Here is a 16,016-nt window from a genome sequence, read left to right as displayed (position 1 = left end):
GGCGGGGGAGTTCTGAACTAGAGTGCATCTTTTTAAGGTGAGAGGAGAAAGATTTTAAAAAGGACATAAGGGCCAACGTTTTTACACAGTGGTTAGTTTGTGGAATGAACTGCCAGAGGAAAGTGGTGGACACAAGCACAGTTACAATGTTTAAAAGACATTTGGAGGGGTGCAGACAACTGGGGCTAGTTTAGTTTGGGAACATGGTTGGTGTGGACAGATTGAACTGAAGAGTGTTTTCATGCTGTGGGACTCTATAAAGAGGTAAAGCTGAGACTACATTAGAAATACTGTCTGTCTGTTCTGATATTATATCTAAAGTGCTCAAGTTATTTTAACAGAACAGATTGGTAATATCTATAACACGTTGTAAATAGTTAATTCTACTTCCAAATATATATTTTCAAATCATTTCACTTAATGAACAACAAGGAATTACAAATGGACCCTTCAAGAAATTTATTTTTTTTCTGTAAGACTTCAGAAGCACAATACATTTTGGTTCAATTAACATTCATTTAACAGAAGTGGTTTGACAAAACTTGTAAACTTACTGCATTGCAATACAAGTACAAATGGAGTTTAGAGTCAGCACTTCATAAATTAGAAAGACAGTCCAAGAATAAAAGTATGTGAAACAATTTTATATTGATATAATGTAGCAAGTTCCTTGCCACTATTTTGTTTTAAATAATTCCAGGCTATATTTCTCAATATAAACAGGAGACATAGATATACTGAATTTTAAATAAAATCTAATAACACCAAGATTTATGCATTTTAAATCCTACAGAATTGTAGAAAAGATTTAAAAAAATTCGATATCTTTAGTTGAACGATTTCCTGAAATTGATTCCTGAACACTGGCATTGGCAGTAGAATTCAGCACATCTTCAAAACTTCCACTGCTGTGGGCAGGTACACCAACTTTACACTAAACAGACACAAGATTATTGAAAGTGTTTTAAAAAAAACTACTACCAGACACATGATAGCTTATCAAAATCTCCAAACAGCAACATATTTTTAATCAGACTGAATATTATAGTTGCCTTTCATTGGTTAACTTGGAGATCAGGACTTTTAAAAATAAACAATTCTAGAAAAGCTACACATCCAAGAATATATAACCATATCACCCAAGGTAAGTAGCTAAATCACTCTGGGGTGATGACTACATTGAGAAATGCAATGCAATAGGCCAACAAAAAGATGATTACCAATATGAAGTGGTCGAGAATCATAATCACTGCCAGGAAAAGCAGCACACAACAGGTAATATTAGCACAGAAACTCTCACATGACCTTAATGTAATCTTAGATGGGGGTGAACACCAGGAACTCAACAGCCTTCAGAATTCTGAAACAGTAATCTATTATTTAGTCTGTTGATTACTTATGAGTATTAGGTTCCCCTAGCTTCATTATTAGTATCGCTGTTGGACAAATTTGAGATACAGACAATTTAACAAAGTAACACTAGTTACTAAAATACTAGGCATTCAGCTGGGTTAGGCAGCATCTGCGGAGATGCTTCATGTCTGTGACCTTTTATCAGAATTGGGAAAGGTTGAGAATTGTGATTTGTTTTAGGCAAGGAAAAGGGAGGATAGGAAAAATGTCAAAGAGGTTGTCCTCTGACACCAACCATCTGATGATGGATTCCAGCTGTGCATGCGCAATACAAACCCAACTTAAAAGTTTTTTTAAAAACCTTTTCTCTGCACCTTCATATTTCATAATGTAATTTTTTTCATTTTTTAAGGGTATGTTAGATTTGTAATCATTCTTTATTTCAAATATTTTGCTGTTAATCATGGTTCTGGATGTAGGCAAAAGCATCTGAACAGAATAGTTGCATCTGATAGCAGGCGAAAGACATGAGACAAAATAACTCTGTTTTCGCCTTTGCTTTTGGGTACATCCATTCATCCTTCAGCCAATCACACCATTTCCAGATACATCCTTTGTATATTTCCTTAATCCATTACAACTTCCTTTGTCCTTGTGCGATCAAAACATGTTCTCACTCTAAACTCTGAAGTATGCTCCTTTTCCAGCCAGTCTCCTCTCACTTGGTTAGAGCCTATTATAATTCTAACAAATTCCAGTTCTGATGGAAGATTACATATCTGAAGCATGAATATTGTTTCTCCAAGATGCTGCCAGACCCTTTAGGTATTTCTAACATAGGGTTGCCAACTCCAGCTGGCCATATTCGGGGGAATGATGGCACAAGTAACATCATCGAAAGCTGGTGAGGGGACAAGGATTCACTTGCCTCCACTCAGGAACTCAAACACTCTCCAGAACCTGCTGTAAACACATCGTAGCAACTAGGTTAAGCTCTGTTCTTTAGCTTTCAGAGAGGTTAACATGAATAAACACAGAACCCTCCAGCGTGGAAGAGGCCATTGAGCCCATCAAGTCTGCACCAATCCTCAGAACAGCACTGCAGTCTATTCCTGTGACAGAAACATTTGCAGTAAAAGCATATAATTTCGCCAACATGAGAGAAGAATTTAGATGTTGGCTTCCTCACTGACCTGATCAGAAGTCCCCCTTCAGTGGGAAGCTCCAAAACCAGCCCACACTAATCTCCCTCTTTCCAGGCCCATCCCACCTCGTTGCTCCATGTTAGTATGACTTCGATACTCCACTAAAGTGTCAGATTACATTTCTCCTTCAAGTCTCTGGATTGGGATGGAACCAACCTTCTGACTCAAGTGCAAATCCTGTGGTGAGCTTTCTCAGAGGAAATGCTAAGAACAAACACATTTTCAAAATAACATTTTATTTGAAGAGCTCTGACAGACTTTCACTGAAAGGGGCCAATAACAAATGGGGAATATGGCCATTCATTCCCCTTCTCCACCCCCTCCAAAGTAAGTCACTTTTTACACTAATCTATATTGTGAAAGGAGTTGAGGACTTGTGTTTCTTTGAAGTCGAGTTTGCTGTATGGGAGAATGGGTAGGTTGGTGTTCTGGCTGTGGCAGGCACTGCAGCACTCTGTACTTGATGCTGTGCAGCTTGACTGTCTCACTGATGACACAGATTATTCAAAGCAACCATTGACTGGAGCACCATTGAGATCACCAGGCATTCCTCTGAGCACCTTGCCAATGGTTGGGTCCTGCACCCACTCTGCCACTAGTCTAATCCAGGAGAGTATCCCTGGCCTATCCTGCCTTGTTCACTGTTATTGGGTCAAATTCCTACAGCTTCCAACCTCACAGCATCTTTGATTTATGTACGTTATACAGACTATAGAAATTTAAGAAGGGGACTAACCACTGCTGGTCATTCCGTTATACCAGATTCAACATTAAGGAATCAAAGTTTCTTCACAGCAGCAAAATCTGAAATCCTGAAATGTGACATGACCCCTATTTGCTATCTCTCTCCTTTCAGTGACGGGGTCATACTAGAGCCTTTCCCCCCTCCCACAGGGTAATTTTGATTTAGGACAATGGTGTAAAATCACCTTCTCTAATTTGCACTTCCACAGAACTAAGTGACTAAGTTCAAACTTAAGTAAGTTCAGAGAGTTGGGTATATTTAAACTAAACTTGTATTGAACTTTTGCCTGCACCACACCTCGAGAATCATGTTCAATCCTAGTTGCCATTTCATATAAATGACAGGCGTACTGGGGACAATACATTGAAGAATTACAAGGATGTCATCAGAAATGCATAGCTATAAATACCAGTAAAGGATTCTATTTTTAAATAGGACCTAGGGGTTGTAATTTTTTAAATTATGAACAGCTCGACAGAGTGGAAACAAATAGAATGTTACATCTTGGCAGAAAGAGCATAATTCAAAACCATGGATGTAATATAGTTACTAAGAAAACCTATCAGGGAGCTCATTCTAAAGATTGAAAATAAAGTAGAACCCACCACTTTAGGGAGCAGTTGAAACAAACAGTATAATACATTTAGAGGAAGCTGTATAAACAAGTGATGGAGATAGGAAAACATGTTACAATGCAAGACTTTTTTCAGAAATGATGGGAGGAAACACAAATAGAGCTTAAACACTAGCATGGACTGGTTGTTATGTCACATATCCTATATGATATGACAAACCACATCCTGTAAATGTGAAGCTTCTGTACTTTAATCAGATGAAATTTTGACAAAAAAAATCTACAAAATTCAAATGCCTAAAGGAAAGATCAAACCAAGCTAATTGGCTTGGTTTAGGAAGTAGAGCAATGCTGGCAAATTCCACCACCATATCATGGCAGTCAAATCTTTACCTTCAAACTGCTAACAGTAGTTTCCACCTGTTCTTCAAAGGACTTGAATGCTGGAGAATTTCTGTGGCAACAAGAAATATAATGATTTTGTGTTCTGCAGTTTTATTAATTTAATAGAGACAATTTTAAGTGGCTAACACATTTTTATTCATATTTTATAAATATTAACAATCTTATGAAGAATCATGTTTTATACAAACTAGTCTGCTGTATGCACTTCCAGTTTATAACTAACTTCCAAACTATTGATGTAACAGTAAGCCCAAAAACTTTCTGGTGAGTCAAAATAAGTTGGCTTTATGAAGAGATGCCCAGACACGAAATGGATAGCAGTCCAAGATTTCTCAAAATACAGGCACAATCAGTAGAAATTACAGAGCTACATATACTCTTACGACAGAACTAAAATTTAACATATAATAGGAATCTTTACCATGCTAGCAGATAGTGTGGTTTCATCAAAAGAAAGACAATAACAGAACTGTGAGAGAGCTGAGGGGCCAGCAGGTATGAAGCACAAGGGGATGCTGGGTGTGGTGAATGAGGATAGTGTGGGAGCTAGGGTGAATGAGAACAGTACAAGGCATTAGAATATGAAAGTGGGGCTTGGGGGAGATGGGGTGGGGATTTTGGTGGTGGAGGGGAGAAGATTCATTCTGTGGGCTAGCCAAGTTGAGAGAAAAATCCAAGAGTGATGCCAGTAAAACAGGTGGTTGATTGATTAGTTAGCTTTTCGTTCTATTTGTTTTTCATAATTCAAGTGATGTTTTTGAAATTGTAATTTTTATATCTGCTCTGAGCTGAAGAACAACATCCAGTGGGAAGACGACGATCCGGTTATCATGGGCAGTTGTTAATATCACAGGGAGGGCCAGAAAAGATGTTCTGTTCAGGGTTTATGAGTAGTCTGGGGCTTAACTAAAAAGCCAAACCTCAAAAGTACCTCTGAAATCAGAGCCCTGAGTGAACTGGAGTAGGGTAAAAGAAACTAGAGAGTAATGGCACGAGTGAAAGATTGTGATGGCAGAAATGGGTTTCAATATACGGAGCACTTGAACCATACTGGAGAAAGTGGGAGCTGTAGATTTGAGATGGTCTTCAACTGACCATATTGCTCAGCCTAGCTATATAAGTAGGTAATGGATTGAATTAGATGAAATAAATTAAAGAAGAGCATGGGCAATACAGCAAGTAACAATAACAGTAATAATAATCTGAAATAAAATCAGATTTGGCAGCATCTGTTGATATTTCAAATCCAGTGAACCTTCTACAGGTAGACAAACAGGAGGCTGGAAGAACACAGCAGGCCAGGCAGCACCTGGAGGAAAGGAGCAGTCAACGTTTTGGGTATAACCCTTCTTTAGGACTGGACTGGTGCAACCACAAACAACCCACTATCAGCCACTAACAGTTCCCTTTAGCAGCTATTCACTCTCCTAGACTGACCATTACCCTTTCCTTTGTTTGCCCAACTGTTTCTCTTTGGGGTCCATCTCCACTTATCATTTACTCCTCTCCCTACCCCATCTTTAGCAATATATACCAATTTTTTTCCAAGCTACAATCAGTTCGGAAGATGAGTCACCAGTCCTGAAACATTGGCTCTGCTTTCTCTTCACAGATGCTGCTAGACCTGCTGAGCTTTTCCAGTTATTTCTGATTTTGTTTTCAATTTCCAGCATCTACAGTTCTTTGGTATTTTGCTTACTGATAATCAGAATGTGGCAGGAAGTGACAGCATGTAATCTTAAGAGTGTGCCTGCAGATAAGGCTGTAAATTGAACACTAATAAATGATAGACCTAAAAGCATCCAAATGCATATCACCTTCAAAGGAAAATTGGTGAATTGTCAGTTCAAATAGAAATAAATATGTTAGATCTAAAGCAATTACAGAGATATGGCTGCAAGATCTGAATATCAAGAGCTACAACATTCCTGAAAGCTAAGGAAAGGGGGAGAGTTCTGTTATTTAAGGATGACATTAGTACAATACAGAGAGATGACGGTAGTTCTAAAGATTGATGTGAAATCAGTTTGGTTGTGGATAAAAAAAACAGCAAAGGCAAGAAGTCACCTATGGAAAGCACTGTAGCCCTCTGAACAGTAACTACACTTTCAGTTTTTACTACACTATAGGATTGGGAATACAGGACGAACTAGTGGGAGCTTGTAAAATCATGGGTAATTTTAATCTACATATTGATCAGACGAATCAGATGGAGTAAAATAGCCTAGAAGATGAGTTACATAGAATGTTTTCTTAAAACAGCACATTCTGGAACCAACCAGAGAACGGGTTATTCCAGATCTGACTGTGCAATTAAATAAGACTAAATAATAAAGTCACCCCTCTGTGGCACTGATAATGACATGATTGAATTTCACATTTAATTTTAACAGTGGGTCTCAGACTCATGCTTTACACTTATTTAAAGGAGATGTTTCATAACACTCTGCAAAGACAGATTCCAGCGAGAAAGAAAGACTCTAAGGGAAGGACACACTATCCATGTCTAACTAAGGAAGTTAAATGTATCATCAAATTAAAATAAAGTGAAGATAGTTGTAAATCTGACTGGATATAACATAAACAAAAACAACAAAGAATTACAATAACCACAGCCCAGTCCATCACAGAAGCCAACTTTCCATCCACAGAAGCTATTTACATGGCTCGCTACCACAGAAAGGCGTCCAACATCATCAAAGACCCATCGCATGCTGGTAATGAGCTCAACCTCCTCCGTCAAGCAGAAGATACAGAAGCCTGAACACACGCACAAACAGGTTCAGGGACAGCTTCTTTCCAGCTGTTATCAGACTGCTGAATGGACTCCAGCCTCAAATAATGTAACTTGTATACTTCCAAGTCTTTTTAATCTGTGCATCCTTTTCTTGCTGTGATCTGCCTGTATCGCTCGTTAAAAAGCTTTTCGTTGTATTTTCGTACACGTAACAATAAAATCAACTGTTGTTGGGTGACAGAAAGCTTGGTCAGGTTCTAAAATCTGCCTTATGCACTTGACGAACGTATTGCATTTGTCTACATCCTTAAGAATTTCCTTGTAGCCAGTCTGATGGTGTTATACTGTATCTGTGGTGAATTCTGTTTTGTTCCAGGGTCTGCTGTGGCTTTTCGAACCAGATTTCCTGTAGGTGCGTCCAATGTCTTTTGAAGCTGCATGCTTTGCAGATGTGAAAAACTATTAGACAGCTTTTGGCTCTGCCCAGGAGTGTAAAAAATTACAGAAGGTTGTGTGCACAGCCCAGAGAATCACGCGAACCAACGTTCCATCCATGCACTCCATTTATGCTTCCCGTTGCCGCAGAAAGGTTGGCCACATCAAAGATCCCTCCCACCTCTCTCCTTCAACCTTTTCCAGCAGGCAGAAGATACAGAAGCTTGAATACATGCGCCAAAAGGACATAGACAGATCAAGTTACTCACCAAAAAAGGCAGATAATACTTTTTCATTTTGACAGGAAGAATAGAAAAAGCAATGATAACAAAGCCAAATACCAATAACAAGGCACACTGGGCATGCTGTGGGTTGTAATCAAAATCAAACCAATAAAAGTAGCGTATTATTTAAATCAACCGAGAAATTGCAGACCATTGACACAGAAGAATGTGGGTATTCTGGTAGATGAATAATAAAAGGTTAGTATTCAGATACACAGCAATGTAGATCAACCATTTTTAGAACACTTGTACAATGACTGATATCTAGAACTGACAAATCCAGATGATATTGTTCAAAATTACTGTTGCTAGTACGAGTGAATAAATGCTTAATATGTTTGAGTAGCGTTCTTCTGTTTACTAATTAATTAAATGTCTACATTACAGGCAGAAGTAAAGTATTGTGAATGTCTTATTGTCTGCAAGTTATCAATAAATATGTTATTGTCTTCTAGAAATGTTAACGAGGCTAATGCTTAACAACTGCTTTCTCTTCTTTCTTCCAGCTTAAACACTTTTTGTAGAAGCTGTGGTACAAGTAGATGATTAAAATGACTTCAGATATTTTCTAATCCAAAACCACTTCAACGGAGGATCAAGAGGACAGCAATCAAACCAAGCAATACGATGTTTTCTGGTTGCTGTTACTGCATTCATATTAAATGGGAAAGTACCTTGTCAAGCCAACTAAAAATTTATGTTTGTTTGAAATTGCCTTCCTGGACCTGTGACGTTCATAGCTGGCAAAAGGGAATGACTAGGTACCATGCATTTATTAAGCAGCTGTTTATTATAATTACCAAATTAAAATACATTATTAGCAGCTACAAATATTAGTTCAGGTCTCTGACATCAATGGGCCATATAATTCTTATAAGATAGCTACAGAGTCATAGACTAATAGAGCACAGAAACAGACACTTCGTCCTATTCATCCATGCCGACCAGACAATCCATAATGACCTAGACCCAGCTGCCAGCATTTGATCCATATCCCTCTAAGTGCTTCCTATTCATATGCTCAACCAGACACCTTTTAAATGTTGTCACAGAGATAGTAGGAACTGCCGATGCTAGAGAATCTGAGATAACACGGTGTGAAGCTAGATGAACACAGCGGGCCAAGCAGCATCAGAGGAGCAGTAAAGCTTGACGTTTCGGGTTGGGACCTTTCTTCAGAAAATGGGTCCTGACCCGAAACGTCAAGCTTTCCTGCTCCTCTGATGCCGCTTGGCCTGACGTGTTCATCCAGCTTCACACCGTGTTACCTTTTAAATGTTGTCTAATTACGTTTTTAATCAAAATAAAACAATTCTAATGAAGGTGAAAATTGTTAGAGGAAATCACAAAATTATTTTGATTTTTAAGAGGCAAATGATGTTAACATTTAATTTTAGGGGAAGAAACCTTAACACTTTACAAAGTCCAAAGTGAATTGATGTGATTCTATTGATGATCTGGTTTTACAACCTTAATTGATAAAGCGCAATCCACCACATTTGACAAGCATACATCTCCGTAAAACAAGACAGAACACACAAGAAATCAACATTACTGGCTTAACAAAAATATTCCTAAGTATTGCAGAAAGTTTCAAAAGACTTGGTTTCTCCCCAAAATGAAAAAAAATGTATAGTTAAAGCAGTTCAAACAGAACTCAAAATTTTAAATTTAGCTTGGTCTTAGTTACATTAACACATATGACATTACCTCTTTGCTGGTGCGCTAATTGAATGCTGCACAGGGTAACTGACACATGGAAGCATTAAGGGAAAAGAATTGAATGCGCTTAAGTCAAGCAGTAAGTATACAAAAAAGGCAGCCACTAAAACATTTATCAAAGCTACTTAACACACAAATTGGTGACAATGTTAACGTATAAGAAATATTTTAAAATGGTAGTATAAACATAAAAGAAAGCTATTTGTGCCTTTGCGACGCTGCGGTCATCCAATATACTGTCCAGGCATTTCCTCCAGCTCTGCATCTCTGATGAAGGGTCTAGGCCCGAAACGTCAGCTTTTGTGCTCCTGAGATGCTGCTTGGCCTGCTGTGTTCATCCAGCCTCACATTTTATTATCTTGGAATCTCCAGCATCTGCAGTTCCCATTATCTCTGCATCTTCCATTGTTTTATTTATTCACTCATGGGACATAGGCTGTCCAGAATTTACTACCCATTCCTAGTTGCCCTTGAGAAGGTAGTGACACTCGTCATAGAATTTCCAGATTGGGGCAATAATTCTTTATTTACTCTGAAAACACTTCATAAAGTTAAAGCTGTACTAAATTTCTTCCTAGCTGGCTGTATTCCTGAGATAGTTCTCCACATGTAATTTCATAACATATCATTTCTCTATTCTAATGCATCTGTAGCTTTAATGTCCTTTAATTACAGGGGCATCTAAAACTGCACTGAATATTTCAACCACGGTCTAACCAACACATTTATTAATACTACTCCTCAACTTTTGTACTCTGCCTTTCTACTAATATATACTAAAACATTACTGGCTTTAAAACTGTTTTAACTACTAGCACACTCACTGTTTGAGATTTATATATAATTATATTTGCCTCTCCGCTTGCCATTAATGCAGATTTCACTCCCTTTCCACGAAATATATATTCCTGTTCCTGGTTATATGTTTCAAAATGTATTAACTCATTTATATAGACAATAAATTGGTTCTCCCTCCTCCATGAACTTTCCCCTTCCTGGTGTGGCTTGAACAATGGTCAGCTACCCTGCCAAGCTCACCAACTGAAGCACGAGACATCAACCTGCGCTTTTTTTTAAAATCAAGGTAAATTCAACTTTGTTTCTAGTCCTCAACATTCCTGAGGTATTCACAAGGAACAAGTGCCCACAGCTGGGAGTCTGGTTCATGAGTGCCAGAGGGTATCTACAGGACAGTGGCCCTGCAAGCTGCATGTCTAGAAGGTAAACTTCCTCTAATTTATTTGAAGTTTTAGATTTCTAGAATCCCTACACTGTGGAAGCAGACCATTTTGCCCATCAAGTCCACACCAACCCTCTGAGGAGCATCCCATCCAGACCCACTCCATCCTTGTTACTCTGCATTTCCCATGGCTAATCTATCTGGCTTGCACATCCCTGGACACTACGCACAATTTAGTATGGCTAAACCACCTAATATGCATATCTTTGGACTGTGGGAGGAAACCCATGTAAACATGGAAAGGGTTAGCAAACTCCACACAGTTGCCCAAGGGTGGGATCGAACAGCAGTGCTAACCACTGAGGCACCTTGCTGCTCTTTAGCTTTGTTTTGAAGGAGCCAGTTGCCACAAAGAGACACAGCTGAGGATTCACCCATGGAAAGGCTGTGTACTCTTCCTCTTCTATGAGAACGGTGGGATCACTGAATATATCAGTATCTTGTCCCACTTGAAAGTTGGATTAGAGTTCTCAAAGCTGACAATGTCAAACTTTGGGAATTTTGGCTGCTTATCTAAGTGGTTTTCTAACCAGAAGACAGTAATCTAGCAAGAATCTGCATTAATTGCATCTTAATCATTTTCACATATTTAACTAATAACTGTTATCTCTCCATCCTTAATCCTTCATTTGTTCAAGAATGGTCTTCCTTTGACCTCGATGAACACCTCCACATTACCTTGATATCCTCTATCATATTAATACTTTACCATTCTTAAGTGTTAATGTCAAGTTCATGCCCATGAAAGATTTGGAGAATACACACATCTGAAAATGATCCTTTGGTACTTCACTTGCCTGTAGCTTCAATCTCTTTCTTTCTCTCCTTACTGTTGTTTTTCCCATTTTATTGATAACGAGGTGGAAGGAACCATTCACCACCATTCAAATGCACAGCGCTTCTTTCTTGGACACAAAATAATGCATGAAATGCATGCGAGTACAGGGAATATATACTAATGCAGAACTTTCTGAATGAGATGAAACTTAGTGTTAACATAATTGCTGTAGTTCTTAAATCAACTGAAATTTCCAATAGTATTGGAGATAATGGGAGCTGCAGAATTCCAAGATAATAAAATGTGAGGCTGGATGAACACAGCAGGCCAAGCAGCATCTCAGGAGCACAAAAGCCGACGTTTCGGGCCTAGACCCTTCATCAGAGAGGATGACCCTCTCTGATGAAGGGTCTAGGCCCGAAACGTCGGCTTTTGTGCTCCTGAGATGCTGCTTGGCCTGCTGTGTTCATCCAGCCTCACATTTTATTATCTTGAAATTTCCAATGTTGTCTTTCATACTTAACTTATTGATCCATGCTTTGCTTTGCACCTGATACATTACACAGCACAGAAGTATGAAAGATAAAAAAAAACTGTATCTAGCTACAAAGAAAAGCAAATGAAAAACAACTAGAAGATGAAAATAAATAATTCAAAAAGGTTACACTGATGTATTACATCTGAGAAATATCACAGCACAACACAAAATGTCGTCAACTATGCGTTATGTAATTGAAGTACGCATACCAGTCGTTTGACAATTTAATTACATCTTGTATACCACATGCCATGGGTTAATACTTCCTTCAGGTTTAGTGATTTCAGCTGTTGCTCAACAGTTAGTTTCACTTTATGAACCCTGGAATCTCCACAAACTGGGATAAATTGAAATGGATCTTCATATGAATCCTTTCCAAAAACTATAAGCACTCCCTGACAGTTCAATTTTAAAAGAGTATGTATATTTTAAACATTGATTCTTTAGTCATAAAAGATTAATAAGAACACAGTTGAAAAAGGAGCTGAAGTCTTTCTTTCTAACTGGTTTTGTAAATTTATCTAGTGAGTAGCTAAGCCACATAGACTGGACAAACTTCTAAGTTTGATTTCAGATTTATGTCAAACTGGATAAACTCAACTATTGCTCCAGTTGTGATGCTATTTTGGTCCTCTGTATCAAATGTTCAGGACAGAAAGCTACATAAATGCCTTCTCAACAATATTAAGTACCACTGTGGGAAATGTCCTTTTCCTTGATTAGTCATCAGGTTTTCGCTGCAGTCTTGTTACATGGCCCGTGTATACCCAACATTAAACAGCCATCAAGCATTTCAACTGGCTCAAGTGTGGATAGGCCCCCATGACATTTGCGCTACCACTAGTAAAATTGCAGCTTAGAAAGGGAGGCATTGACCTCTCAACAGCTCTCCATCCACCATACATATCAGACCGAACAGACTACCAAGCCCCAACCACTAGTCAGTCTGCTTTTGACCTGAGGGGTGGGTGACTGCACTATCAGGGACATTACGCAGGGTTCAAAATTAATCTCATAGTGACAAGATGTGCCTGGCAACTGTACAGCTGAAAATCAGTTCACACCTAGGAGGTGGCTGCAGGCAGTAGAAAAACTGATAGTAATGAATTACAAAACAAAAACAAAATCAAAAAATGCGACATCACTATTCTGGCCAACATCGTTCAAAAATCCTTTTCACTTCTCACATTCTCTAGAGGCGCAATGTATCACTTGATCATTCTACTAAAATATCAGTTAGTGAAAACTAAAACATGCTCACTGTAAATTTAAGAGATAAAACAACACTTAGAGCTTCGAAGTCTTAACATGATTCAAAATGGTAGATTATCACACAGAAAACAACATCACTCAGAAAGAAATGTCAAGAAGAAAAAATAATGATCAACTCTTCATGCATGGACCAGTACATTAATCAGAGAGGAAATGAGAATGTGGAGTTGTGTCAAACTTGCATTTCCACATTAATATCTCAAAAGACAAATCAAAATATCAAAACTGTTTGATCTCACCTGCTTGGGAGCAGAAGTCGGAGGTAATATAAGCTATAGCAAAACAGTCAGTCAATCAGTAATCAATATCAAACAGCACAAATTGGAATAGTTGGAAAAATGCATGATTAAAAGTGAAGCTAGCTAACATATTTGCGAATTCCACAGACTTCCTGATAAAGCTGCCTTTGGGATACTTGTTACTTTCCCACCAAGACTGATAACTTTGAAAAAGATATTTGACTTCCAACATCGAACTGAAAAGATCACATAACTTGAAATTTGCTTTTAGGATTTTTACTCTGACTAATAAAATAAAAGCAACACCAACTAAACCTATTTTTGTAGGCACCATACTCCAAAGGATCTCTATTTAATTTTGCTATCAATCAAAAATATCACACCACAATTATACATTACAGAGTCTTTAAACAGATGCTTTCTTCTCCAGGAACCAGTCCAAAATTAATCCAAGTTCCTGAAGCTTGCTTCTTTTTCCCTTTACCCACCATTTACCTTCTAATTCCAGAACTAATTTTCATTTTGAGAGTTACTTTAGAGATTCCTTCTCTCTAGCCCAAGCTAGGCAAATTGTCAATGTTCCTTTTGATTATCACAATCTATCTGTTCAACCCAAGTCAGACAGTGTAGAAATAGACCCATCAGTCCAAGCCATCGATGCCAAGCAAGTTTGGATGTAAAATTGGCTTGATGGAGGGAGACAGAGGATAGTGTTTGGGGGTTGTTTCTCGGACGGGAGGTCTGTGACCAGTGGTATTTCGCAGGGATCGGTGCTGGATCTGCTGTTGTTTGTTACTGCCTGCATTTAGCACATATCCTTCCAAACCTTTCCTATTCATGTACCTCTCTAAGTGTCTTTCAAATGTTGTAACTGTACCTTCATCTACCACTTCATCTAGCAGTTCATTCTACATGCAAATTATCATCTGTGAAAAAAGTTGCCCCTCATGTCCCTTTTAAATTTTTCTCCTCTCACCTTAAAAATATACCCCCTACTTTTGAACTCCCCTTCCCTTGAGAAAAGACCTTTACCATTCACCTTATCTATGCCCCTCATGATTTTATAAACCTCTATAAGATCACCGCTCAACCTCACATGCTCCAATGAAAGAAATCCCAGACTATCCAGCCTCTCCTTAAAACCAAAACCCTGCAGTCCTGGCAATAAGCTGGTAAATCTTTTCCGAACCTGCTCTGGTTTAATAATTACCCTCTTATAGTACAGCAAACTAGGTCTGTACTCCAAAAATGGCCTCAATGTCCTGTACACCTGCAATGTGACAATCCAGTTCCTATACTCAATGGCCCGAGCAATGAAGGCAAGTGTGCTAAATGTCTTCTTAACCATCCTGACTACACATGGTGCAACTTTCAAAGAACTATGTACCTGAACCCCTCGGTGTCTCTCTGTTCGACAACAAAAAAATACCCGGGGCCCTGCCTTTAACTGCACAAGTCTGACCCTTGTTTGTCTTAGCAAATGCAACATCTTGCATTTATTCAAATTAAACTCCACGTATCACTCTAAGGAGTTGGCCCAATTGATCAAGATCCCTTTGTAATCTTAGATAGCCTTTTTCACTGTCATCTGTACCACCAATTTTGGTGTCATCCACAAACTTACTAATCATGCCTCCTATATTCTCATCCAAATCGTTTACATAAATGATAAACAACAGCAGATCTAGCACCGATCCCTGCGAAATACCACTGGTCACAGACCTCCCGTCCGAGAAACAACACCCAACCACTATCCTCTGTCTCCCTCCGTCTAGCCAATTTTACATCCAATTGGCAAACTCTCCCTGATCTAACTTTACTAATCAGTTTATCAAGCAGAATCTTATCAACGGCCTTACTAAAGTCCATGTGGACAACATCTAGTGTTCTGCCCACATCTTCCTTTTTGGTCATGACCTCAAAAAACTCAATCATGTTTGTGAGACATGATTTTCCACACGCAAAGCCATGCTGACTATCCCTGATCAGTTCTCGTCTCTCCAAATGCATGTAAATCCTATCGTTCAGAATCCCCTCCAACAACTTACCCAATGGTTTATAGTTCTCGAGCTTCTCCTTACAGCCTTTCTTAAATAAAGGCACATTATCCACCTCACACACAGCTGTAGATGATACAAGCACCTCTGCTAGGGGCTTCACAATTTATTCCCTAAGTTCCCACGATATCCAGTAATACAATTGATCAGGGCCCAGAGATTTATCCACCTTTATATTGTTTTTAAGACTCCAGCACCTCCTCTTCTGAAATGTGGACCATTTTCAAGACATTAATACTTATTTCCGAGAGTTTCCCAGGCCTCCATGTCCTTGCTCACAGTAAATACTGGTGCAAAATGTTCATGTCATATCTCTCCTATCTCCTGTGATTTCACACATAGATGACCTCATTGGTTTTTAAAGGGTCCTGTTCTCTCCCTAGTTGTTCTTTTGCTCATGATGTACTTAAAGAATCTCTTTGGATTATCCTT

General features: G+C 38.6%; 1 protein-coding gene across 3 annotated transcripts in view; it reads right to left on the bottom strand.

Moving 5' to 3' along the window:
* Positions 1-452: 452 nt before the first annotated feature.
* Positions 453-16,016, bottom strand: part of tpd52l1 (tpd52 like 1) — a 34,363-nt gene continuing 18,799 nt past the window's right edge. The window contains exons 5-8 of one of the 3 annotated variants that reach the window (XM_048531373.2): positions 13,528-13,560; positions 9,449-9,487; positions 4,271-4,331; positions 453-934 (exon numbers count right to left, since the gene is read on the bottom strand). In XM_048531373.2, coding sequence (XP_048387330.1) covers positions 809-934; positions 4,271-4,331; positions 9,449-9,487; positions 13,528-13,560 — 259 coding nt within the window. In that variant the 3' untranslated portion in view covers positions 453-808. The remainder of the gene's footprint in view (positions 935-4,270; positions 4,332-9,448; positions 9,488-13,527; positions 13,561-16,016) is intronic. The other 2 variants (XM_048531375.2, XM_048531376.2) reach the window with 2 other exon arrangements.

Source organism: Stegostoma tigrinum, chromosome 4 (genome assembly GCF_030684315.1).
Source record: "Stegostoma tigrinum isolate sSteTig4 chromosome 4, sSteTig4.hap1, whole genome shotgun sequence".
Lineage (NCBI taxonomy): Eukaryota > Metazoa > Chordata > Chondrichthyes > Orectolobiformes > Stegostomatidae > Stegostoma > Stegostoma tigrinum.
Note: the sequence above shows the minus strand (reverse complement) of the source record. Positions and strands in the feature narration are given on the sequence as shown.